At 37.9% G+C, this 26,763-nt stretch overlaps 1 protein-coding gene across 12 annotated transcripts in view; it reads right to left on the reverse strand.

Moving 5' to 3' along the window:
* LOC149140439 (uncharacterized) overlaps positions 1-24,673 on the reverse strand; it is a 123,473-nt gene extending 98,800 nt beyond the window's left edge. For 2 of the 12 annotated variants that reach the window (XR_016264147.1, XR_016264148.1), the window contains exon 1: positions 23,813-24,670. Coding sequence is in view for 5 of the 12 variants with exons in the window: in XM_089447084.1 (XP_089303210.1) it covers positions 23,813-24,121 (309 nt within the window). In the remaining 7 variants the exon portion in view is untranslated. Of the gene's footprint in view, positions 1-23,812 lie in introns of all 12 variants that reach the window. The other 10 variants (XR_016264150.1, XR_016264151.1, XM_089447087.1 and 7 more) reach the window with 8 other exon arrangements.
* Between the last annotated feature and the right edge of the window lie 2,090 nt (positions 24,674-26,763).

Below are 26,763 nucleotides of genomic sequence, written 5' to 3' on the forward strand. Positions count from 1 at the left end.
ATGTCTAGAAGTTCTACCTTCAAGGAGCTCATCATCCTGGAGATCACCAATGGTTTTAGCCCACCATTTAGGCCGAAGAGTAGAAGAACCAATATCAGGAGTAGAGGAACCAATATCAGGAAGAGGTGGAGAAGACTCAAGAGCAATAGGGACCGCAAGAGGAGGGTTATTTTCTGGAGGAAGCTCAGATAGAGTATTATCAAATACTGATGCTACATCATCCCTCCCATCAGGTGGACCGACCGGAAGAAGAACACTGTGAGGCTGATCCTCAGAACACTGCTCAGGAGAAGAAGACTGAAAAAATCCTCTGTCTTCATCAAATACTACATCCCGACTGAAGCTAAGACGACCAGTGGCTATATCTATCAGCCTATAGGCCTTGTGATGATCACTGTACCCTGTCATCATGAGTTTCTGGCTTTTGGAATCCAACTTAGAGCGCTTAGCAGCTGGAATCCAAACATATGCAACTGAGCCAAATACTTTGAGATGACTGATCTTAGGCTTACGGCTAGACCAAACCTCTTCAGGAGTCTTCCCTGTAACAGCCTGAGTGGGTGATCGGTTAAGAAGGTAAACAGCAGTAAATACTGCTTCAGCCCAGAATCTGTTTGGAACACTCCTGTGTTGTAACATGGAACAAGCCATTTCAACAACCGTGCGGTTGCGACGCTCGACAACACTGTTCTGCTGAGGAGTGTAGGGTGTGGTTAACTGACGTTTGATGCCATGAATATCACAGAAGTTGGCAAAAGCTGAAGAACAAAATTCACCCCCATTGTCCGTCCTAAGAGTCATGATGTTACAGCCAGACTCTTTTTCAACTATGGTTTTAAACTTCTGAAAGGTACTAAGTGCATCAGATTTATTTTTTAGGAAATACACCCACATATTTCTACTGAAATCATCTACAATAAGTAAAAAATATTTGCAAGCAGTGATAGAGGTTGTATTCATAGGACCACAAATATCAGCATGAAGTAACTGAAGTACCTTAGATGCTCGCCAAGATTCTCCATCCTTGAATGGAGACCGATGTTGCTTTCCCGCTTGACAGGCGCCGCATACCCCCAATTGCTGAGTCTGAATATCAGGTAATCCTGACACAAGTCCCTCCCGAGAGAGCTGAGAGAGATACTGCATATTTAGATGCCCATATCGCTGATGCCGTAGAGTACTGATGGGAGAGACATGTGCTGCTAGAGCCACTTCTAGAGAGTCACCGGTGTCAAGTAGCCTATATAGACCATGGTCCTCTAGGCCAACAGCAATTGTTAGACTAGTCTCCCTGTCAATAATGGAGCACTTGTGCGCACTGAACACTACATCAAGCTGAGGAGAATTCCTCATAATCTGGCTGACAGACAGCAGATTAATTTCCATACCAGGAACATAGTATACATTCAAGAAGATGAGTGTGCGCCCACCAGACTGGATCTGAACGGTACCTCTGCCAACCACTGTGTATTTTTCACCTCCACCAAATACCACGGAATCACTGAAAGGTGAGAAGTCAATAAACCAGTCACGCCTGTGAGAGAAATGGCGTGATGCACCAGAGTCAATGTACCAAGCAGAAGACGGTACATGATCTGACGACCTTTTAGCCATAAAGGTGTAAAAGGCAGATTCTGTCTGCTCGGAATATTCCTGACTGCCTTCCAACATGAGATTGGTTAACGAAGCCATCTGCACGTTTCCCAAGATATGGAAAAATACAAAAAATCCTGTACGGATTTCAACGAGGATGCTGGCTGATCCAGACAAAAATTGACAGATGCTGATATAAATATGAAATGATTCCCAAAGAAAACTGATTTACTGTAAGAAGCACAATTTTCTTAAACAAACACTAGATAGGAAGAATCAACAAATTGTGGAGATCTCACAAGACAGAGAAGAATCCATTTCTGTATCGAGATAGACGACTGTAAGCTTTTATCACAGTGAGCAAAGCCGAGGCTAAGACTCAGTGAAGGCTACCTGGCTTACAGAGGGCTCGACCTTAGAAAGGAATGAAAGAACTCAAGAGATTAAGATGCGAAGAAGCTAGCTGATCAAGAAATCTCCCTGAGAGCAGTTTCGAAATGAACTACTGAATTTTTCAAACTATGAAAAATTATTTCGAAATCAAATATCAGTTCTTAGAAAAGCCGGAAATTCAAATATCAGTTCTTAGAAATACCGGCTGTTTGCAGTATGGATGCTCTCTATGGTTTCTGCTGCCTTTACTAATCCAAAGTCACCTCTTTCGGACCAAGAAATGTTGAACCGATAGCTGAAGAGGCTGACTGTTGCATTAAAAAAACAAATTTTGCCGACTGTTACTGCTGGAGAAAGCCGCTGTCACAAATACATCGATGGTGCAACGCCACTAAAGGGAGAGACTGCCGCAAAATGCACACCAGGAATGATTACGTGGTTTGTAATCGGATTTGTGGAATGACTGCCGCTGAGTCCACACCCTGTAAATATGTAGAATTTTAAACGGATGTGTGAATATATACAGAGACTTGAAGGCGTGCTGCGAAGCTCGACAGACTATGCACAGAAATTTTGACAATTGTGGAACTGGTTCAGCCTTCTAATGGTCCGACACAGTCCATTCTCCGCTACAGGTACGCTAGGTGGCCAAGGCAAGGCAGATCAGATCTAGCGTATATATGCGTATTCAGATTTAGTGAATGCAAAAGGGAGAATGCAAAGAACGCCGTGAGGAATGCGAAGCGAAGAACGCAAAGAACGCGTTTTCTGGAGCTGTCAATGTGGTTGGTACACTCTAAATTAGATATTCCGCAACAGAATTCAGCAAAAGGAGATGTTGAAGATAATACACAGTGCGTGCTGGTTGCAGGAAAAGCAGTTCCAAAAATAATGAAGATCCTGTAGTAACTGCAGCTTCATGTGCGGACCCTCTGTGAATGCGTTTTGACGTCTAATAAATGCAAATGAACTGGTCGAGCCCTTGCACGAAGAGATCTGTTGGCTCGGGAATCGATTCTGGGGCAACGATTTGGTGATTGCAACCGTCGATTCAAATCACTACGCACTACAATGGAGGACACACACTATGGCGACATCGTTGATCCGAATCACTGCGTACGCACGGCGAGTTGCTGAAGTGCAACACAGTGATAAAAAAAATAAAACCCGCGGGTGCAAATTGAAACAACGATGTTCAAATACGCAGAAGTCCTGCCAGTGTGACTACGGCAAGGATGATTCCGACTAGGGTCTCTGTTAAGCCAAGGAGTTCAGAAGGGTATTCGGGCTCTGCCCAGATGTGTCACCGTTCTGCGCCGATGAACGCACCCACGTGATCTAAAAGTAACCAGACTTCGATGAAATTCCAGCTTATGGCGAACAATGATGAATAGAGGCTTCCAAGAGCAATTTCAAAATGAGCCACAGAATATTTTTCAGCAATGGAAAAAAAAAATACTTCGAAAGATAACTTGGCTCTGATACCATAAAACAGTGCGAACAATCGCATATGGATTTCCAATCAAATTCATTAATCATGAGCAAGCTGAAGCTCAATAATAATACAGAGATATTTACAATAATAGAAACATCAAGTTTCTATGTATAATATGGAAACAATCAGTTTCATCTAAGAAACTGCTAAAAGAACAAAAAATAGCAACAGCTAAAAGAATGAGCATTAAATACTAAAAAGGAATATTCTAATAGACTCTTTAAAAGCTCGATTTGGGCCACTTTCTCTTCATTGTAATGCGTCTCTCTTGTTGTGGGTGTGTGGGAGCGAGTAGCAAAGGGTTTAGGAGCATTTTGGAGGTGATTCAAGCAACCAGTAAGTGCATTTTGCTTTCATCCTCTTGTTGCGAGAGGAATTGGAGCACATATGGGAATTTGTATAGTTTGAAGAAGAGCATGCTTGAGCAGTCCAGGGCAAAGACAATGGTGTATGTGCACACCAACCTTCATCTTATTTACAGGCAGAGGGAGGAGTGGTTGAAGGGAAAGACAAAGATGTGGGATGTGTTTCCTGATGATATGGGTTTGGATAGTAGTGTTGAGTTGGCATTGGCCAACTTGGATCTTAATGAGCCAGTGCTAGAGCCTGTCACTTTTGATGATGGTGATACTCTTGAGGGGTCATCCTCCACACCAACAGATGTAGAGATTACATTGGATACAGAGGAGGAGGATGCAGAGGAGAGCAGTGGTGACCATGACAATGATGTTGATTTTGATGATGATGATTGATGAGCTACCTACTACCTTGTAGTTGTTTTGTATTTGCTATTTCTATTTGCCATTGGCATTTCTAGTCGGGAGTCCTCCAGACTCAGTACCCAATTGAAAAGCATTATCAAAAAGAAGTAAAAGGAACACCAAAGAGGTGGAAAAAGCAGGCCAAGAGGGCTAACCCATGCCTCCACAATTGGTCCCTCCATTACATCAATACACTCAAGATGTGGACTCTCATTAGTTGGTCCCCTAACCATGGCACTTGGACATTAAACCCTTCCCCTCCATTGCCACCTATTTTCACTAACACCTGTGGATTCAAGGGTTGTTCTTGCAAATGCAACATTGCCCCTATGCAGCAAGATGTTGGGCACTTTGATGATCTTAGCAATTGATGGATACCCCAAAGCAATGCCAAATGCCAGAACGTTGAGCTTCTATTGCTTGGCATGGAGGGTTCGTGATGATGTACCAATAGACCCATCATGCCCCCAAGTTGGCCTTGACACTACTTGATGGACATGCCTTGATCAAGTGCCTAGATGAGGATGGTCATCTCCCAAGATGACTAAGTAGGGCTTGTTGCACCTGATGGAGCCCTAACGTTGAATAGAAAAAACACCACGTTGTCTACTTAGCACACAAAAAGATGATGCAGGCACCCACACTTGGATTTTAGACACATGGAGATGCTTTGAGGCTTGATTTGGGGACCCACACTCAAAATTTCAAATTAAGAATGATCGTGATGCTTAGAGACCTTTCTAGCCCTTTTAGTGCATTGTTGGAGCATTTTGAGCCCAAAAGGGGCATGATGTCATCCATTTTAGAGGCTTACGTCTCACATGTGTGGGTTTCTATTGGCATATTTATTGTTGAGCTAGTGGGTTGGCTTGTAACCCAATTTTACTTCATGTCTACTCAAAAATCAAACTTCTTGTTTAGGGGCTTTTAGTCAATAATTAAGAGGTGATAGACCTCATATAAGTTGAGGATCACCTCTTTCATTTGTTCATCATCACATTTGTGGATTTCGGGCTCCCTAGAGGAGGCTCAACTTGCATTGTTGTACTTCACTACTTGTGGAGATGTCATCTTATGTGGATTTTGGCTATTGGAGACTAGTTTTTGTTGTGGAGACATCATTTTGGGATTGAAAGAAGGCATGTTCTTGGATAAATTGTGAGTATTTCATTGAATATATTTTATGGTTTTGCATGTAATGAAATATTGTTCAAGTTTCTATTGTTCCTTATCAAAATGCATAAGTTCAATTGAAATTCTTGGTAATTATTGCATGTTAAATATTTATCCTTGAACTCTCCAGAAAACCTCCCAGAGAGCCTTTTTCTAGTGAATTTCCCCCTCATAAAATGATAGCTACGGTTAGCAAGTGAAAACTAGGGATTTCCCTCTTACTTCCTTCAAAGAATTGATATCTCCAATGGTTAAAGTTCTAAGATTGCATCACCCAAGTAGAGAAAAGGCACTTGCATCCCTCTTGATGATCAAAACCCCTAAAAATTCATCATTTACCTCTTTTTTCTCTTTTCAGCCATTGCAGGCAAGCCAAAAGAGCTAGAGCAAGAGTCAAATACAACTAGGGCTTGCTTTAAGTCAACACTGGGGCTAATTTGGTTGGTTTCCACCTTGTTTGACCTTTCTTACTCAAAATCTAGCCTTTCCCTTAGTGGAAATTGCTTAATTAAAGTTGACAACATCAACCCTAGAATTTTTATGTCTCTTGAACCCCTAATTCAGCGAAAAAGGCTTCAACTTGGGGCTAGTTGAAGGTTTGTCATTTCATTTGTTGATCATATCATTCAAAGCAAACCTTTTCTTTGTGCTAGTATGCCTAACTATACTATTGTTGAATTACATCTTGAAACCCTAAGCTCCAAGTATTATTTCCTAGGGCTCCTCACAGGTACAGTGTTCCTTTGTACAAAGAATTGTGTCTGGTTCCAAGTGAGAAGTACCTTGAACAAGCCTCATTTACATCATCTTGATCCTACTGACTTAGAATACCCTTTAGGTTATATACACTGGAGAAGCCTCCCATGTGGTGAAATTCCACTAAAGAGCAAGAGGTGGAGTGCTAAGGTGATAGTAGCAACCACCTCATATTTGCAATAGGGTCTAGCCCTTGCTTTTTGAGCCCCCTCACAAGGCCTACTAGATTTTGACACAACAATGACTTCTTCATGAGGCACAAACATGGATCTTCGCTACTTGATTAGAAGGACTACTCGCCTTAGAGGAGAACCATTAGGCATATCGAACGAGGGTGTTGAGCCCTAAATGGCATTAGAAACACTTGATTGCTCACATGGAATGTTGTGCTTAACATGAGAATGCTAGGTTTGATGCATAGTTTTAAAAATTGAAACCGGGTTTCAAACCGTCCACCTATCTAATTGTGATTCAAACCGGAACCGGATCAAACCGAATCAAACCAGATTCAATAAACCATAATTGAAAAATCTACATGTAATAATTAATTTTTAATGAGAAAACTTAATTTTAAGATTACAAACCATGATTCCAAACCATTAGAGACAAAATATGGAAAGTATTCTCATCTATATACCATGTAAGGGTGCATATATTAAAATGACACCAAGTGCAATACATATCAATGATATCATCAACAAAATACATAACCAATGAGGCTTTAAATGGCCTCTAGAGTCCAAGAACAATACTAAAACTCAAGCTACTCAGCCACTAGCCTACTACAATCATTAATCAACATGATCACTCATCAAACTCATCACCACTACTACACATGGGATCATAGGCAGCAGCTAAATAAACATCATCTAACTTAGAGTCTGAGGACTCCTCAAACTCCTCTCCAACCTCAATAGCAGTACTAGGCCTAGCAAAAATAGAAGCACGAGTTCGCCGAGTTGCACGACTATTGCTTCCCTCACCATGTGCCATGTTTGGTCTTCCTTCAGCGCTTGGTTCAACTACCAGATCAACACCCCCCAACTCCATGGCATCAATATCAAACTCAAGATCAAACTCAGTTGGTTGAGTCTCTCCACCCATATGGAAGTTGGATCAATATCATCCAACAAAATGGGGATTTGTATCAACTCTTTTGTTCAAAATTGTTTGCACCTTAGTCGAAGGTTGTATTGCATGAAGACAAGATCATTTAATCGTTTTTGTTTCAAACAATTTCTCTTCTTCATGTGAATCCGTTCAAAAACAGACCAATAGCACTCACACCCAGAAGCACTGCAAGTTTGGCTAAAAGCTCTAACTGCAAACTTTTGTAGTTGAGGACATTGGTTGCCAAACGACTCCCACCAATGTGCTACAAAGACAAAGACTAGAGTTAGTTCATTGTTCAACAATTTAGACGGTAAGTTTGAACAATTTACAAATTACAACTTGAATTTTGAACAATTGAACTTAAAATAAACACACACACATAAATAAATTGGAATTGCTTACTAGGTTGATCCACATTTCTTGTAATCTTTGCTAGATTTTTGTCAAATGTATATGTGGCCCTAGAGAAAATAGTGAGTTTATGTATTTCCAATTGTTGCAACTCTTCAAATACCATGCGCTTCAAGCACTCATACAACCCCATCTCTAACCTTCCAAGTATGATCTTCTCCTACTCTAGCTTTATAATGATACTTTAGGTTCAAGAAATACCTGGTTGCATGTATAGGACGATGGAATTGATTGTTTCATCTATTATCAATGATCTCCCAAATATGCCCATATTTACCTGCTCTATCTTTGTCGGTTGCTTGTTTCTGCTCCTTTTCCTAATCCATAGCCTCATAAATGTAGCCCATGGCCAATTTTTCCCCATTCACCATCCATAACACCTTAACAAGAGGCTCACCAATTTTCACAAACCTTTGCTACTTTTTTTCAATAAGTGTTTTCAAAAACTTTGTTTTTGGTGTCTTTTCCATCTGTTTTGCAAGCCCGCGAAGATGAATTCCAATCATCACTTGAAAACATATTCTACAAGTTTTGTTGTTGGGAAGTGAGAGATTGCAATGTGAGGAAGTGAGTTGCAAATCTTGTGATGGCATGCCTAACAAGCTCCTTACGCCCAGTGTTCTTTACCCACTCCACTTTTCCTATGTGCTCAAGTATGAGGTCTATGCAATGTGTAGCACATGGGGTCCAAAATGTGGTCTTATATTTGGACTCTACCATCTTTCCAGCAAGAACATAGTTTGAGGAATTATCTATGATGGCATGCACAACATTTTGCTCCCCCATTGTTGTAACCATCTCATCCAAAAGCTCAAATAACAGTTTGGCATCTTTCACCCTATCAGATGCATCAACCGATCTAAAAAACATGGTTCCTTGAGGGCAAGAGACAAGGAAATTTATGATAGTGTGGTTTTTTCCATCAGTCCATCCATCTGACATGATGGAACAACCTGTTTTGGTCCATGACTCTTTAAACTCAATCAAATATTCTCCAATGGATGCAACCTCTCTTTTCAAAAGAGATCCCCTTCAATCAGGCATAGTAGGGCCTTTGAAGCCCTTTGCTATAGTTAAAGAACCATCCCACATAGCTTGGTAATAAGGTGAGCATCCAAGGTGGGTTGAATTAGACTTGGTTGGGAGGCAGCGTCACTAGCAGAGGTGGAGGTGGAGGAAGGTGTGAAATAGCTTTTAATGTTCATCCTCCTTTTACCTTTGGCTTGAGAGTGAAACCCAAGAGGGGGAGGAACATAACAGAAGGGGTCATGGAGATTGGTGGAAGGGATAGAGGAGGAGTCTTCAAGGTCAAAATCATCATACCCACTTGCTTCTCTCCTAGCCATAGCTTTTGCAAGTTCCTTCTTCCTTGCAATTTCTTCTTGTATAGCCTTTTCCCTAGCCTTTGCCTCCTAAAAGTTCTCTAACTTTTCAAGGTATTCTTTCTTGATAGACCTTATCACTTTATCTGGTGCATCACAGGGTGTCACTTGGCCTCTTATACCAACCAAGTGTTGTTTCAACCTAAAAATACACCCTCCTGCCATTAGGTGCTTGCAATATTTGCGTAACATTTTTCCATCAACAACATCACAGTGAACCCATGCAACATCTTTGGCTTTTGGGGCCATGGTGGATGGTGAAATTTCAAATTTGAAAGGAAATAGATCTACAAATAAAAAAGAAAAATGCAAAAACTATGATCAATTATTAGTCTACTACAAGGTCATTTTTTAACTTGAAAATTAAAATAGGGTGGGAGGAATTAAAAACGGAGACGACAATGAATTATGGAAATTTTTAAGGGAAAAATCATACCTGAAAAATGAAAACCAATTGATACCAGCTCCAAGATGACAATGAACCTCCAAACTTCTTGTTGTTGCTCCAAACCTCAATGTTGTTGCAGTATTTTCCAAGCTCTCAAATGCTCACAAACACTAGAAATGAAAAGTATGAGTCAAATAGGAGCTTGGACTTCCTTTTATAAGTCTAGGAGGGCATATTTGGAGGGAAAACTACCCATGGTTTGCAAAAAAACACCCCTAAAAGCCCCCCACAAGCCCCATCTAAATGCCCAGCAGCACAGCGGCACCCAAACCAGTCAGTTTGTGATGGAATCAGCTAGTCAAGGCCGATTTGGTACCTGACCGGTCCTGAACAACCTATGGATCGAGTTTGAAGCGCCAATTCATTTGCCGAGTTTGTTAACCAGCCGATTTGGCTGATTTCTAGTTCAAATCAACCAGGTTTTAAAACTATGGTTTCATGAGTAATCATGTAGGTGTGGTGGACTAAATTGCACACATGGCTTAGAAGGGATCATTAAATCATTAGAGGCCCCTGGAGGAGCAAAATCTAACCTTTCTAGAGATGCACTCAACCCTGGACCCTTGCTTGTTAGACATACATACATTGGAGCTTGACATGTGTCACTTGGAGTTAAAGCACTTCACATGTGAACCTATCTATTATTTAGTAAGGTTGCTTCTTGCAGACTATATCTACTCATTATTGTTGGTCTCCTTCACCTTTCATACAAATAAAGGGAGGAGAGAGTATTTCCATCATATTCATTATCAAACTCATATAATCACATGCTTGTGTTAGAGATGTGAGAGCTAAAGCAAACTACTCTCTTTCTACACTTATTTATTTGTATTTTACTCTCTTTGTCTTGAAAACTATACCTTTTGAGGGAATCCATGGTCGTTTTTCCTTGAGAAGGCAAGGAAAGCTAGAGTTTAGTATAAACCATAAGGGAGAAAAGGGAGCATTTCATTGCCATACTCATGTAATCACACGCTTGGGTAAGAAATGTGAGAGTTAAAGTGAACCAGTCTATTTGCACATTTTCCCTTGCTCTCTTTGTATCAATGTTGCAGGAATCCCCCCCCATGTATTAGTACTCGAAACTGTGAACCATGTGGATCCATAAGCAAACCGCAGATCGAAATTTCGAAACCGTACTTCGTCCAAAAAAATTTGGTTCCTAGACATGTCGAAATTGTGGTCGTTCTGTTTGCAGTTTTGCATGTTGAACCACAATTTCAACATAGTTCTGCCACGATCCCTACGTGGTTCAAGAAATCACTCGCACAGTTACGCAGGGCACTACTTCTTCTTCTTCTTTTGGATTTTGGAGCCACCGTGTAAGGAACCATGCTTCTCGAATACTCCCAAGGTGCTCCCTTGTTGCTCCCTAGACGCTTCCTAAATGCCTAATGGTAATGTTAAATTCTTGAAGTAAACGGATGAGAATGAAAGATAAAATAAAGTTATCTCTCATTTTCTTCCTTTCACTTAAATATTTAACATTACTATGAAATGGCTCAGGATGTTTGAGAGTGGTTCCAACCTCATCAGACTTGATATGGAGAAAATATCCCATTCAAAATTCAGCGAACTTAACAATTTTCATGATTCTAGGATCAGCGGGATTATGTATTTCTTTAAATTATATTGTGCATGAGGGTATGTGAATGGCATTTAATCAAGAGCACCAAGCCCTATATGTACCCCAATGTTGGTGGTGTTGATTGTTGAACTCATTTGTCATGGCATTAGCCAAAATGTACCCTTCACTCAAGTCAAAATCATTGATCAGGCATGTTAAGCTTTTTCTACCTTATTTTAAGGCTTGGATTAGGCAATTTGATCAAAATTGGGCAATGTTGACTAATATCCCTTGTAATGCCCCGTGTAATGGCATGTTGACACATGGATTGTGTGCATGTGGGTCTCTTTCCAATCCCCTTCCATTTTTGGAAGAGTTTGTTATAATTAATGGAAGAAAAGGGAGATGAGAAGCATTCATTCATTCTTTCTGGAGGAGAATGTTGTGAGACAAAGGATTTCCTCGCAGTAGTAGTTGATTGAGGGCTTGAGGGTGACCAACTGTAAAAAGATTTTGTGTAGTTGAGCCTATAGTTGGGTGGAGAGTCATCCCCAAAACTTTGTTGTGTTCAGCGGGATTCAAGTAGCGCCACGGCTCCATAATCAACATTATGTCAAATATTCGATCTACAGGTAAGTATTCATTGCTCGTGGTTTTCGAAAATTCTATGCTAAATCAGTGAATGTTTTTTATCAATTATTATAGCATTGTTTGATATAATTAGTTGTATGTTTGAATTTTGGGTCGTTACATATGGTTCTAAACAAGCATCTACCCAAATCTTTACTCTGTTTCTAACATGAATTACCATTCCGCGCTCCAAAGCTATGGAAAGAAGATAACCATCTCCAGCGCCTTGACCACCACTGGCCATTTAAAAGTCAGAATTTATGTTAAAGAAATAAATCATTTCCTTACAAATTCAAAGAAAAGTATTACACGACTAGTCCCTTGTTTTTTCCAAACAATGTGATTATAGGTGGGAAAAACATGTATCTAAATAGACTAAGGCCTTGTGGCTAAGAAAAGCCATCATCAATATAAAGTGGTTGTTCCAAATATCGTCAAATTTATGTAGGCTATTCTAAACCATCGACGCTACCAAAAAGGAATATCGATAACATCATGACGTTTACCATAAGCAATTTCAGCTAAAAGGGAAACAAATACTAAGCGTTGGGGCCATCAAAAAATATTAGGTTTTGAAACACCATAGTCATGTTGAGTATAGACGGCATCTGAACCCAAAATTGATTCTTTGATGTGGAAGAACTCAATAAAATTGCACCAAAACGATTCAATAATTGGTACTATGAAAATAAATCTATGCCAACACAGTTGCCAGTATTGTAAGATCCTATGTATCGATTCATTATGACATTCACAAATCATACAAACTTTGCAAAAGGGTTATGACTTGTCGAGTGCAGTCTAATTGTAAACAATGAAAACCTTTGGTAACTTTTCAATGTATTTCTCTTACCTTTTATAAATACCCTTCATACTTCTTGTCACAATACTTTCTTTTGATTTATTTATTTTAATCACCTTGTAGTTTTATTTGAACTTTGAAAGATCTTCACCATGGGGCTTGACATGTGTCACTTGGAGTGGAAGCGCTCCCCATGTGAACTTCCTTGAGTAGAGTTAGGTTGCTTGCAATGGATTAGGTCCACTTTAAATCGTTCACCTTTGTTACCTCTCATATGTATGAAGGAAGGAGGGAGAGTCCTTTCATTCATTCATTGATAGCACACTCGTATTACAACTCTCTTATGTGAGGAATGAAGCTCACTAGTTTCTCTCTCTTGCATACCCCTCATTATGTTGTCTCTCTTTGTCTTGATGCACTATGGTTCTTGAAGAAATTCAAGGGTAGTTCTAGGATTATGTGTCACCCTAAAGAGGCAACAAAGCTAGGGTTTGTAATAAATCATTGTAGCTCTTGTGAGAGAAGAAGACTAGTATTTTGGAAACTTTAGTGCTACCTTTTATGCTTATTTAGGAAGAGAGGAGAAGGAGACATCTTACACGAGTCAAAAAGGACTGTCCAATGATAATGCTAGCTTGTTGAGGATCTTCGATGAAGAAACCAACTTTTGGTTAGGAGTGATTCCTCAATAGGAAGAGTTGGTGGCTAGGGTTTTCACGGATTCCCTAGTTGGGATTTGGAGGGCTAGGAATTGTACCAACTTGTGATGAGATGTGAATATGTACATGTTCTTGATCTCTTATGTATAAATGGAGTGTTACAGTTGTGTTGTAATTGTGTACAAGTGCACATGTAAATTTGATTTTCAACTTGTACCATCCTCATGATTAGGTAATTTCCAACAATAGTTCATGTTGATTTGACATAACATATAGCCAAAATTGGTAAGTGATTTAACATATATCTCAAAGATAAGGGGGCCAAGTTTACTGCTAATTCGTTGTTATATGCATAGAATAATGTGCCCCACAACTATATCTTGTTACAACTGAAGTATGCTTGTTTTGTATCTTTTTTAATGAGCTACCTAATAACTTGGACCAAAGTGATTTGTTGTTGTTCGCTATTGTAATGATACAAGGTTGAAACTTGAAAGCTCTCAGGGAATGGAAACGGGAAACCTCTATTGAAAAGTGAAATTCGAGATTTGAGTTAATTGCCCTAGATTTAAAAATTTTACATTTCTCAAGCACAAAAATAGCACTTTAAACCCTCGAGCGACAAAGGCATCATACCCCACAACCTGTCACAAGTTCGGAACTGCTTCACTTGCAGTCTTATCTAGATTGCATACACGGGTTCCTAAAAAGTTTCAGCAAAAGTTCTCTGATAACATGGTAAGCAAAATCTACACTTAGAAAGAATAATCTAAATCCTAGGTAGATGAAAAGTTAAAAGCTTCAATCAAAACTAAAGATCTAAGTATGCTAATCTACAAAACTCATATTATTGAACACTTGAACAAGAAAAACACAAATCCGAACGTTCAATCACATCCATCTCCTATTGAATATAAAAAGAAGAAAATAAATTGCAATAGCTCAAAATAAGGTTTCCATAATGTGGAGCAGAGCAGGAGTGAAAATGGGGCAAGAGCTCAATCTCCCAAAATATTTTGGGAGAAGAGTGTTTCAAAAAAAAATGTAGAATGTCAAATTATATGCAAAATAGATGAAAACATGCACACTTGTGCTACTTGTGGATGAATACCGCATTATTATGCAGTTAAAAACGCCATCCACAGTACATTAGCAATCATACTAAAACTTTGAAAGAAAGCATTATAAATAAATGAGAAAGGACACTTAAATGACAAACATTAATGATAAGCAACGGTCCACGTTCTCATCATTAGTATCATCCTTCAACCTTTGGCTCTTGTCTAGCCTTTGCCTCTAGGGACATTAGTAAACACCACCCAATTTTGATAAAATTACCTAATCCAGGGCTTAAAATATAGTAGAAACAGTTTAACATGCCTAATCAATGTCCTAGTTTGAGTGAAGTGAAGGGTACATCACTGCTAAAGTTGTGACAAAGGAATTCAACTATTCAAATATCAACACCACCAAAATTGGGGTACATAAAAGGTTTGGTGCTCTTTATTAAATTCCAATCACATACCCTCATATGTGTCATGTCCCTTTCCAAGTGATCATCAAAAGGGAAAAAAGGGAAAAAAGGGGACCCACAGTAATCACCCTGTTGAGAAATCCATTAGGGCAGCAATTGAGGGTTTTACTTTCATTGATTTCTCTTATTATGACATTATCTTGTGACAATTAATTATTAGTTCTTCTTCCAAATTATCTTGTTCTTATCATCAAGACTAATGCCAATCAATAAACAAAAGAGGACACAAGATATAGGCACACTGTCAGGGAAAAACCCCTATGTATGGGAAAACCTAGTCAAGAACTCTTCCTTCAGTAGATTTAAATCACAGTGAGACAACCAAGACTCTTAACCCAAACCTCTATCCATCAAGTCAGCCTTTCAGGTGACATAGTCTTCTTCCAAAACTAATCTTCTTTAATCATAAAACTTCAACTCCTGCGACCATGAAAGCTTCGGCCCTACAGTTGGACACAATTTTCGGTTCTGCAATAGTAGATATCTTCAATCCTACAATTACAGAGAGATTTTGGTCCTGTAGTTGTAATAGAAACAATCTTCTTCTTCCTTGCAGTATAGTTTTCCTTTTTAGATGCCAAAACAATCTTCTTATTACTCTTTTCCTTCCTTGATATATAGTTGAATTTCAAACCTTCCTTGAATGTATGTGAATGTGTCTCAAAATAGGTCAAGTACCTTTCTATATATATATATATATATATATATACATATATAGTGGTTGGAGCATGTATTTTGACGCTGACATGAAAAAATGGAGGCCAACTTGATAAGTGATGAAGTCGACTTGCAAGGAGACCAAGGATGACTTGATGCAGGAGATCTAAGCCAAAAATATTTTTCTTTCTTGACTCTAAGGAGCCCAAGAAGGGTCTCTTACAATAATAACTTTTGACTTTGACTCAATAAAAATCCTAGAGCACTCAATGGGTGCTTTGACCTATAGACTAATGACCCAAGCATGAAAACCATGCTTTAATAATAAAATTTTCTTTTGACAAATATATTATATCATGACTCAAGTATAATTATGAAGACCGATACTAGTTACATTTTTTCAACACTCCCTCTTAACTATGGAGGTATTTATAATTACATATATATGGAGGTACATGGAAGATCTCAAAATGAACTACGAAGAGTTCTAGCACACTGAGTGTTGCGGACTAAATACCTGGCCAGGGTAATCTATCCAGGTGGGACTAAGATGGACTCAAACTTTCAGCCAGTCTAGGTACCATCAGACTTACTTACTAACCATCAACCTAGGGATCTAGGTGCATATCTAAGGTCACAACTCCAAGACCAATGCCACCCTCCCTCTTCGAGATCTAGACATCAACACATAGGCAGGCTCAATGTCCTCCCAAGCATCCACCATTAGATGCTTCATCTCTTCCTAATAAACTAGATATATCCATTTGTCCAAGCATGCTTCCCAAGTGGGAATCCTTCTTTATGGAAAGATTTAAATGTTCAAACACAAACCCCAATCAACAATAAACTTTCAAATATACATATACAAGTAAACACAAACCTTCAGGGCTCTTAATCATCTTGATGCCACTTAGTTATTTATATTCAAATATTCAAAAGCCTTTCTTCTTTCATTCCTTCAACAGCACCAAGACATCCTTTATTCATTCTCTGATTTCTTCTGTCCTCCCTCTCAACTGGGGAGATGTATTCTTTTCTTCTAACCATGATCCCTCTTAGCTTGGGGAGATCAACCACTTCCTTCTTCTATAACATCGGAGTACCTTCCATGACTCTAACCCTTCTTACGGCATAACTTCCTTCATCATGCTTCATCATTATGAACATCCTCAACATCTTGAAGATCATGTACCTATAAAACTTTAATAGCAAGAACAACGAAAAGCAAATATACAAAGCATGACATTAACTATAACAAAATTAAGTCATCAAAACATTCAAACTTTAGACATTAGATACCTAAACCCACCTAAACCCAGTTAAGCAAAGGTTACATCTTTTTATCTTTTAGACTTTAATAACTTGCTATGGTTTTATCATAAACCCTAGACTTCAATTACCAAGCCTTAGATTATATACTTTCAAGATAGACTTTGCTAGGGTTTTTGTTATAAACCCTAGATACATTGATAATCAAGTTATCCTACTAGCATATGCATATCTAGGGTTTCATCATTGAAACTTATATCAATACTTAGGTAAACCCTAGAAACAGATATTACTATATCAAAGTTAGATACACAACAATCTCAATCAAGTTAGGGTTTCGATTGAGCGGAAGCATACATTCCTAGGGTTTCATTCCTAGGATCTTTTTTTACAAGGGTTTTGCTTATAAACCCTAATTTACCAAACCCTAAGAATCTAGGATTTTGACTTATCAGCAACAAACCCTAACTTATCACAGTGTTAATGATCTAAGGTTTTGGTTTATAACAAATACTAGGATTTTGTCATAACAATACCAAAACCTTAAATATTATAAGAATGGACTTTTCTTTATCAGATCTTTACTAATAACCCTAAGAGGACTAGGGTTTCAACATCATTGTTAACATATCTTAAGCAAGGATAAAATTTCATTATACAAACCCTAAGTAAACTAGGGTTTCATCAACATACCCTTAGGTTAGGGCTTTTATTGTGAACCCTAGGATTAGGGTTTCATAAACAAAATATGATGAACGTAGATTTAATCAAGAGATTAACTACTCTAATAAAAATCCTTATCATTCGAAAACCTAGACATGAAATAGTTAGTAATATCACGTAGAGAAATTCGAAATGATCATACTTTCAATGAAAAAGACCTTTTTCTTTTTCTTTTTCTTTTTCTTTTCTTTTTTTTACCTTACATTGCTTCTTTACAAACCTTGTAGGGTTTCCTTGAAGTGCTCCCTCTGAATTTAGCTATAATCTTTATATCTGCAGTACTAATTGACAAATACAACCAAGCAAAATGTTTGATACCAAAAGCATGATGTCAATTTGACAATCTAGGGTTTTCATAGATTAATAGAGGATGTAATCCTAGGGTTTCCAAGTATAATCAAATTATCTTCTTCTCCAAATCAACAATGGAGTTCATTTGACACCCTAGATTACTTACAAACCCTAGAAGTCAAGAGTACTAAATGATTACGGTTAGGGTTACTATATAACTAGACTTTTCATGTGCCTCTGTTAGGATATTCCGACACATAGGAAATAGTTAAGTATAACTTGGTCTAGTGTAGAGTTAGGTAAAGCGTGTTTCTTTACTATGTACTTTTGTAACTTACAATCCGATGGTCACGAAATGTTCTAGACATTAAGTGATCTGACGATTCATTCTCTCCTCGATATTACCGACACTTGATCCGTGGCTTAACACTTGATCGGTCCATGATCTCTATTTAAAGAGCATGGAGGGTCATTTGAATGGTGACCGTTCATGAGAGAAGCTTATGTAAATTTTCTTTCTTTTATTAATAAATTGCCTGAAGTGGCCACGTTGGCTCAGTCCGTGGATTGTTTCCCTCTTTGAGGGTTTTAGCCCCGTCAAGAATACTGGTGTATTGATCTATGATTTGTTTGTGAGCAATGTCCTTTGGTGTTTTATCTGAGGAACTTACCTTGTAAATTCCTACATGGTATCAGAGCTATTTGAGGGTCGCATCCATTGGTGATCCAAATCGGAAGCCGGTACAACTGCATCTGACTGTCGTTTCCTAGATCTGCTATCTCTGACCGCTTTCAAGCCGAGAGGACTGCTCTATTGTGTTAGAGCATCTGTTCCAGTGAGGAACCCCTTTCATTTCATGCGAAAAGGTTTCCGGTAGCCCTAGCTACGTCATTTTTTAGATCTGGAGGCAAAAAGGGCTTTTTCAAGTAAGAACTCACCCCAAAGCTTCAGTGACTAAAAAAAAAAAAACCCCTTCCTCTTTTCCAAAATTCACTAACCTTTTAAACTAGCTCACTTGGTCCAAAGTTACTTTATGAGAATACAGGTCTTGAGTTCAAGTCTTTCTTTTTGTTGAGTTACTTTTTCAAAAAGCACATGAAACTTATGTTTTAAAGTTACTTTATGTAAAAGTGTTCTCACCCATTATAAAAAGTGAGTCGCTTATAATTCCAAAGTCTCTTTATCTTTTATTTAAGTTACAATTTAGTGAGTAGCTCATTAAGTACCATCGTAAAAGTGACTTTGACTTATTTATAAAAGTGGGTCACAAAAATATTTTTTTAAAGTGAGCTACTTAGATTAAGTTTTGGAGGGGGGGGGGGGGGGAATTTTTTTTTTAAAATAACATTATCGTTCACTTCCGCACATTCACGCACTTCGTCGGCATCTTCAACAACTTTTCTTCAAAAAGCCATAACTTCTTCATCCAAAAGTCGTTTTTTTTAATCCGCCTAATTTTTTGAGATATTTCCATTGGAACACTTAGTTTCAGCATCTACCGTAGAAGCCAAACTATAAGACGAAACCAAACTGTAAGACATTTCGATCACCCATACAGAATTTTGAGATTCGAACTTCTAAGAAAAACACAAACCTTTCATTTTTATGCTCAGATCCTTGTTTTCTTTTGCAATGGGCTCAACCTTGACTAGACTATATGCCTAGCCTTACAATCCTAAGAGATAGAGCTTTTAGGTTGTTCTTTGTGATATTTCAAATTTCCAGGTTTGTGGTCAAATTGCAAAGGAAATGTCTTATAGTCAAGCCCAGATGTAAGTTTGGTCTTTCTTCTAGATGCTTCGGTCTTCAATTGTAGATGTGAAACCCTTTTCTCTTAACACTGAAGGGATCTTTAGCTGCATTGATTCACTGACCTTAAGCTCTGATACCATGTTGAGAAATCCATTAGGGCAACAACTGAGGGTTTTACTTTCATTGATTTCTCGTATTATGACATTATCTTGTTCTTATCATCACGACTAATGCCAATCAATAAACAAAGGAGGACACAAGATATAGGCACACTGCCAGGGTAAAACCCCTAGGTAGGGGAAAACCCAATCAAGAACTCTTCCTTCAGTAGATTCAAATCACAGTGAGACAACCAAGACTCTTAATCTAAACCTCTCTCCATCAAGCCAGCGTTTCAGATGACATAGTCTTCTTCCAAAACTGATCTTCTTTAATCATAAAACTTCAGCCCCTGCAACCATGAAAGCTTTGGTCTTGCAGTTGTACATAACTTTCCGTTTTGCAATAGTAGATATCTTCGATCCTGCAATTACAAAGAGATTTCGGTCTTGTAGTTGTAATAGAAACAACCTTCTTCTTCCTAGTGGTATAGTCTTCCTTTTCAGATGCCAAAACAATCTTCTTATTACTCTTTTCTTTCCTTGATAGATAGCTGAATTTCAAACCTTCCTTGAATGTATGCGAATGTGTCTCAAAATAGGTCGAGTACCTTTTCTATATATAGTGGTCGGAGCCTGTGTTTTGAAGTCGAAATGATAAAATGGAGGCCGACTTGATAAGTGATGAAGCCGACTTGCAAGGAGACCAAGGTTGACTTGATGGGGGAGATGTAAGGCAAAAATATTTTTCTTTCTTGACTTTAAGGAGCCCAAGAAGGGTCTCTTACAAAAATAACTTTTGACTTGACTCAATAAAATTCCTAGAGCACTCAATGGGTGCTTTGACCTATAAACTATGACCCAAGCATGAAACCCATGCTTTAATAAGTCAATTTATTTAATAATAAAATTTTCTTTTGACAAATATATTATAACATGACTCAAGTATAATTATGAAGACCGATACTAGTTACATTTTTTCAACACACCCATGCCATTCAAATGGCCCATAGTATTTTCCCATGGTATTTCGGATGAACAATGGTAATCGCCCATGGTATTTTGGATGAACAATCGTAATCTCCCATGGTATTCGAATGACCCATGATATTCGCCCATGGTATTCGGACGGCCCATGGTATTCTGATAGCTCATACTTCAAAGAGAAGACTAGATGTCTCTCATGAACATGTATTGGTTATTTGTCTTCTTATTGATTTGAGAGCTTGAGCGTGAGGGTGTGAACTTGCGTAAGGAGGGTAGTATCGATGGTGCATCCACCCTAGCTGACCCAACCAAATTGGTTTCAGTGTTGAGATCATACACCTTAGCTGAGTAAAACTAGTTTTGGTGGGGAAATTCAACCAACCTAGCTAGTCTAGAGGAGGAGCCATCCAGGTTTCTCATTAATGTTCAACGAGAATATTATTCAGCCAAGGGTGACATTTTCCAAGAGTACTTACAAGTTCTAAATCTGAAGCATTGGCATGTAATTCCATAACTAATAAATGACACATGGTATTCGAATGACCCGTGGTATTTCAAATGAACCATGGTATTCAGATGACCCATGGTAATCTCCCATGGTATTCAAATGACCCATGATATTCACCCATGGTATTCAAATGGCCCATGGTATTCTGATAGCTCATACTTTAAAGGGAAGACTAGAGCTCTCTCATGAACATGCATTTGGTTATTTGTCTTCTTATTGATTTGAGAGCTCTTAGAGGTTGAGTGTGAGGGTTTGAACCTGCATAAGAAGGGTAGTGTCAGTGGTGCATCTACCCTAGCTGACCTAGCCAAATTGGTTTTGGTGTTGAGATCATACACCTTAGCCGATCAAAACTAGTTTCATTGGGGAGATTCAACCAACCTAGCTAGTGTAGAGGACGAACCATCTAGGTTTCTCGTTAGTGTTCAACGTTAGAGATTATTATTCAGCCAAGCATGCGATTTTCCAAGAGTATTTACAAGTTCTAAATCTGAAGCATTGACATGTAATTTCTTAACTAATAAATGACCCATGGTATTTCATATGAACCATGGTATTCAGATGACCCATGATATTCACCCATGGTATTCAAATGGCCCATGGTATTAGCCCATGGTATTTGAATGACCCATGATATTTGCCCATGGTATTTGAATGACCCATGATACCTGCCCATGGTATTCTGATAGCTCATACTTTAAAGGGATGAGTAGAGCTCTCTCATGAACATGTATAGGTTATTTGTCTTCTTATTGATTTGAGAGCTTTTGGAGGTTAAGTGTGAGGGTGTGAACCCGCGCAAGGAGGGTAGTTTTAGTGGTTCATCCACCCTAGCTGACCCGGCCAGATTGGTTTCGATGTTGAGATCATACACCCTAGCTAATCAAAACTAGTTTCGATGGGAAGATTTAATCACCTTAGCTAGTATAGAAGTGGAGCCATCTAGGTTTCACATTAGTGTTCAACACTAGAGATTATTATTCAACCAAGCGCGCCATTTTGCAGGTGTAATTACAAGTTCTAAATCTGAAGCATTGGCATGTAATTTCATAGCTAATAGAAATAAAGATTTGGGTCAGTTATTATTTGTTGCTCATTTGGACTTTCATTGTGCAATTTTTTGTATGAGGGTTTACTATTTAATTTGCACACGACATATTTAATGAAATATCCCTATGGAAAAAGGTTTCTCTTGATTGCATTTAAAGTGTTTAAATGTGTAAGCAAGAATATTGTATATTTTTGGCACATATATAAAAAAGGGGCATTACAATATGTGATGGTCAAATGAAAATGTTACAATCCCATCAATTTTGAAATCCTCCAAAGTGTTAAGTTTGTTAAATTTTGAATGGGATATGAAATTTTACTTTCTCCATATGACATCCGATGAGGTTGGAACCACTCTCAAACATCTTGAAACAATGAATTAAAAATTTCGATAAAAATTGGCATTTCCTGTCAAGCCTACTCAAAAACCATAACCATGGTTCAATGTGTACAAAATATCTGAGGAGTGCTCAAGGAGTATATAGAAAATGCAAGGAGAACCCATGGAGTGTCCAAGGAGTGTGTGGGGAGCATGCTCCCTACTCCAAAAGCGCCATGCTCCGCACAGTGGCAAAGAGCCCCACTCAGGTTGGGGTTCCCTCGACAGTCTGATTCAAAGCATGGTTTTAGAGGGGAACAACCCTTGGGGGTGTGCTCCTCGTAACACCAACTCAAAACAAAAACTTGCTAACCAACTCAATCGTGTCACCTACATCTCCTTTATAGAACAAAGAGGAGATACCATGTATCTAGTCACATGCATGAAGCACTCAAGGTGACTCGGTCAAACCCTAACCTTAGTCAAATGTGCAGAAGCATATGTTCAGTTTCCTTTGAAATTTTGTAGGCATCCCAAACAGTGATTTTGAGTCATTCCATATCCCCACGATGCAACATTGCTAGAGATTCATGACAACACTGGTATACAAGCTTGAATGATTGATAGATTTGTACAATTTAATATTGTTGTATTGAAAATCTTGTTGCAAATAATTAAGGGGGGATGTTGAACTATAAAATTCATTTTATCGAAAGCAAGGGAAAACAGATTATGAGTTCCATAAAATAAAATAAAGTCAAAGGTGTCATTTCATGTGAGATAGAAAGCACACGCTTTATTTCAAGTGTAAAACAAGCAACAGTATCAAGAAAGAAGAATTTGAAGCTTTAAAAGCCAATTCTCGTGAGTAGGTAGAAATTAGGGGTGTAATTAGAAGAAATTCCATGGTGTAAAAAAAGTGGGGATCCGTGATATAATTGATGTTGATTCCCATGAATAGGTATGTAATTGATGCTGATTCTCATGAATAGGTGTAAACCGATGATGTAATTACTCAATTAAAAGAAAATATAGGGGCTCAAAATGATGCTTCTCGTGAATAGTTGGAAATTTTATGGTCTAATTAGAAGTTATTCCTTGGCCTAAATGATGCTTCTCGTGGAGAGGTGAAAACCCATGACATAAATATTCAAATAGAAGAAATTGCATGGCTTAAAATGCTATTCTCATGAAAAAGAAGAAACCAAACCTGTGACCTAATTAAAAGAAATTCCATGGAATAAAATGCTGCTTCCCATGAGAATAGAGAACCAGTAATTTATTTACTCATTACTTCAGGGAAAACCACCACCCATGTATATAGATTCCAAAATAAAAACCAGAGTATTGAACTATACATAGCATCGTGCAAACATTTATAGGGTTTAAATTCAAGAAGAACAAAAATACCACCAGGAAGTAAACTGCAAATTAACTGACCTGCTCCACAACGGCATCGAAAAATTTATTATCTTCACCGTCGGTTGAGAAAGATGCACATATGTTCATTCCCTCTTTCAGTCTTTCACAATGTTGATCTTGAAGTTGTTTTGATGAGAATCGCAACCGCGACCTCACGTCATCAACAGTTTTGAACTCTTTTTCCCAGCGCAGATTCTCGTCGTCGTCTTCATCGAACTCTTCGTAATGAACCTTGAGATGCGGACCTGTGAGCTCAATGGCCACATCGTACCATGCACCATCTGCAGACTTGAATTCCAGCTTCGGAATTTTCTTCCCCGGTGCCATTGTGCAACTTGTATCAAGAACTGACTTTAAGCTTATCCGCGTTTGACTGTTCAGATTTTAGATTCCTTTTTCTGCCCTGCTCAACCGAATTTCGCAACCTTTAACTTAGCTGCTCAACTTATCAAATTCTGGGGCATCTGGATTATAAAACTAATCCGAGTAGCGATTTAACCAAATAAAGTTCCAAAAGGTTTTAAGTAAAATCCATCCGACCGGGAATTTAAAGAAACCCTAAGTTCTCTGAGATCTTGTGAAAAGGAGATTCAGAAGGGCAAAGTACTAAAAACATTTAAGCAGCACAGATTGACAAGCTGAGAAGAAACGCAGTTAAACCATATCCAGTCAACAATTTCAGAACAATTGACTTACTTAAACAAGAACGGAAGAAGAATTTAACAGCCAAACATCAAATTTCTTCGCACAGTGGTAGTGATGTAGACAAAGCGGCTCACAGCAAGAAGCTGGAATACCTGATGCTCACGCTACGCGGACAACTTTATGTTGGAGGCGTCTTATTAACGGTTTGGGCGGCACAACGTCCGGTGAGCAAATTAGGAAAGGTCTAGAAAAGCGAGCGTATCGAAATAGGCAATGTGCCCACATCTGTATTGCGGCCAATAGGTTGGGTTGGTTTCGGCCGCTTTGCTTTATCTTTCGACAGCTGGCATGCTGTAATGTGACGAGGATTACTGTCTAATAAATACCGCGTAGTCTAACGAGGTGGAAGAGTTGCCCGGAAAGTTATGGAAATTCCGGTTATATTTTAGAGAAAATCTGGTAAGAATTTTGTAAATCCAAATTCTAGTTATTAAATTTCAAAATTTTGAAATGCCCTAAACTTATTTGCTGGTGCTGAATCTATTTCCACCATCAAAAACACGATTCAAACACTCTACAAAAAATTTTGAAATTTTTTTACCCAAATTCCGGTTACTTTTAGCCATCAAAGCAATTCTTCTGCCTCCGCTTTATTAGAGGACTCCAATAAAATAAATACAGCTTAAACACTCGCTCCGAAGTGTCGGTGCAGGTAATCCCGCGACACAGATCTCTCGCACGCTTGCATCGACTGAGCAAATACAGGATTTTTTTGGTCATATGCGCCGGATTCATTAAACTGCGTTTGATACTTAATGTTTTGAATTTTTTAATATTTCTTTGTTAATAATTATTTGAAATTTAAACTAGCTGTGTTATAATGGTAAGTTTGAGTGGTGCAGGAATCAGGATGTTGAATTTAATCCCACATTCAAACTAATTACGTTGAATAAATAAGCATTTAAATTCTTTTAAAATGGACCAAAACCATAAAGACCAAGTTTATATATCAAGCTCTCCTCATTGAGTTGAAATTCAGATTTTTAACCTAATTTCAACTGAATTTAGAGTCAAAATTGCTTGAAATATGAAGTGTTTTAATTGGCGATGAAACTCAGATTTTTAACCTAATTTCAACTGAATTTAGAGTCAAAATTGTTTGAAATATGAAGTGTTTTAATTATTGTTTATCTCCAAATTTGTATGTATGTGAAAATGAATAATTATTAATATTTTCGTTTTAATTATTTTATAAAATGGTTTTTTTTGGAATTCAAGAATATAACTTGGGCAAGATTGTGATTTCATGTTGTTTAAAAGGTATTTTTGAATATAAATTCAGCTCGTTAAAAGGCCTTGAAGCACTTAAAATTTGGAAATTAAACAACTTAAACTTATCAATTTTTAAAATCTCTACCAAATTGTAGCAAAATTGACAAGGAAAAATGCCTAGAAAGAAGTCATTTTGCCTATTATCTAAAGGCCATAAGTTTTAGCGTAGTCTTATTTAGAGACGAAAAAGCATTTTTCATAGTGATTTGGCAATACAATTTCGAGCAATATTGGCTTTTGTTGTTGTTTAAAATACGTTTATGAATGCATAAATGGATTTAGCATCTTGAAAAACCTCTTCGGCACTCAAATTCTACAAATTAAACAATTTAAACTCAAGTTTTTTAAAATTTATTGTTGGATTTGCTTGAAAAATGATCATTCCGTCTATAAGTTATACTACGCCAAATTCAAGTGCCTTTTTTAGGATGCTAAATCCATTTATGCATTCAAAAATGTATTTTAAACAAGAAAAAATCACAATCTTGCTCAAAATTGTACTGCCAGATTCTTGTGAAAAAAAAGTTATTTCATCTATAGTTTTAACTACGGTCACTTTAAACAACTTAATTTAAAAATTGATGTTTTACAATTTTAATAAATTTTCAAATTTTTAATTAAATTTGTATTGAATATATATTTTTATTAAAAAATTGATGTAATATCTTTAAAAAATGCTAGAGTCTATCTCTTCTATGTTTTGGAAGGTTATTTAGTATATTTCCTGGTATAATTTACTTAGTAGGGATTTTTTGGAATCACAAGTTTGAATTGTAAACTCTCCACAATCCTAGTGTCCCAAGGGTTTTTAAGGTGTTGAATTCTTTTTTTCAGAGAAAATCATCATGGATTATATTAAGAGAATATAAAGATCAAAATACATGAAAATCGAAAAGCATAGTCAACATAATTACAGATTGTATCAGATACTATCACCGATGATCAGACAGCATATTAGCCAGAGAAAAACAATCACCGATGATCAGACAGCA

This window comes from Pinus tabuliformis, chromosome X (assembly GCF_031772625.1).
Source record: "Pinus tabuliformis cultivar Carrire ecotype Pingquan chromosome X, CPIR1, whole genome shotgun sequence".
In the NCBI taxonomy this organism is placed as follows: Eukaryota; Viridiplantae; Streptophyta; class Pinopsida; order Pinales; family Pinaceae; genus Pinus; species Pinus tabuliformis.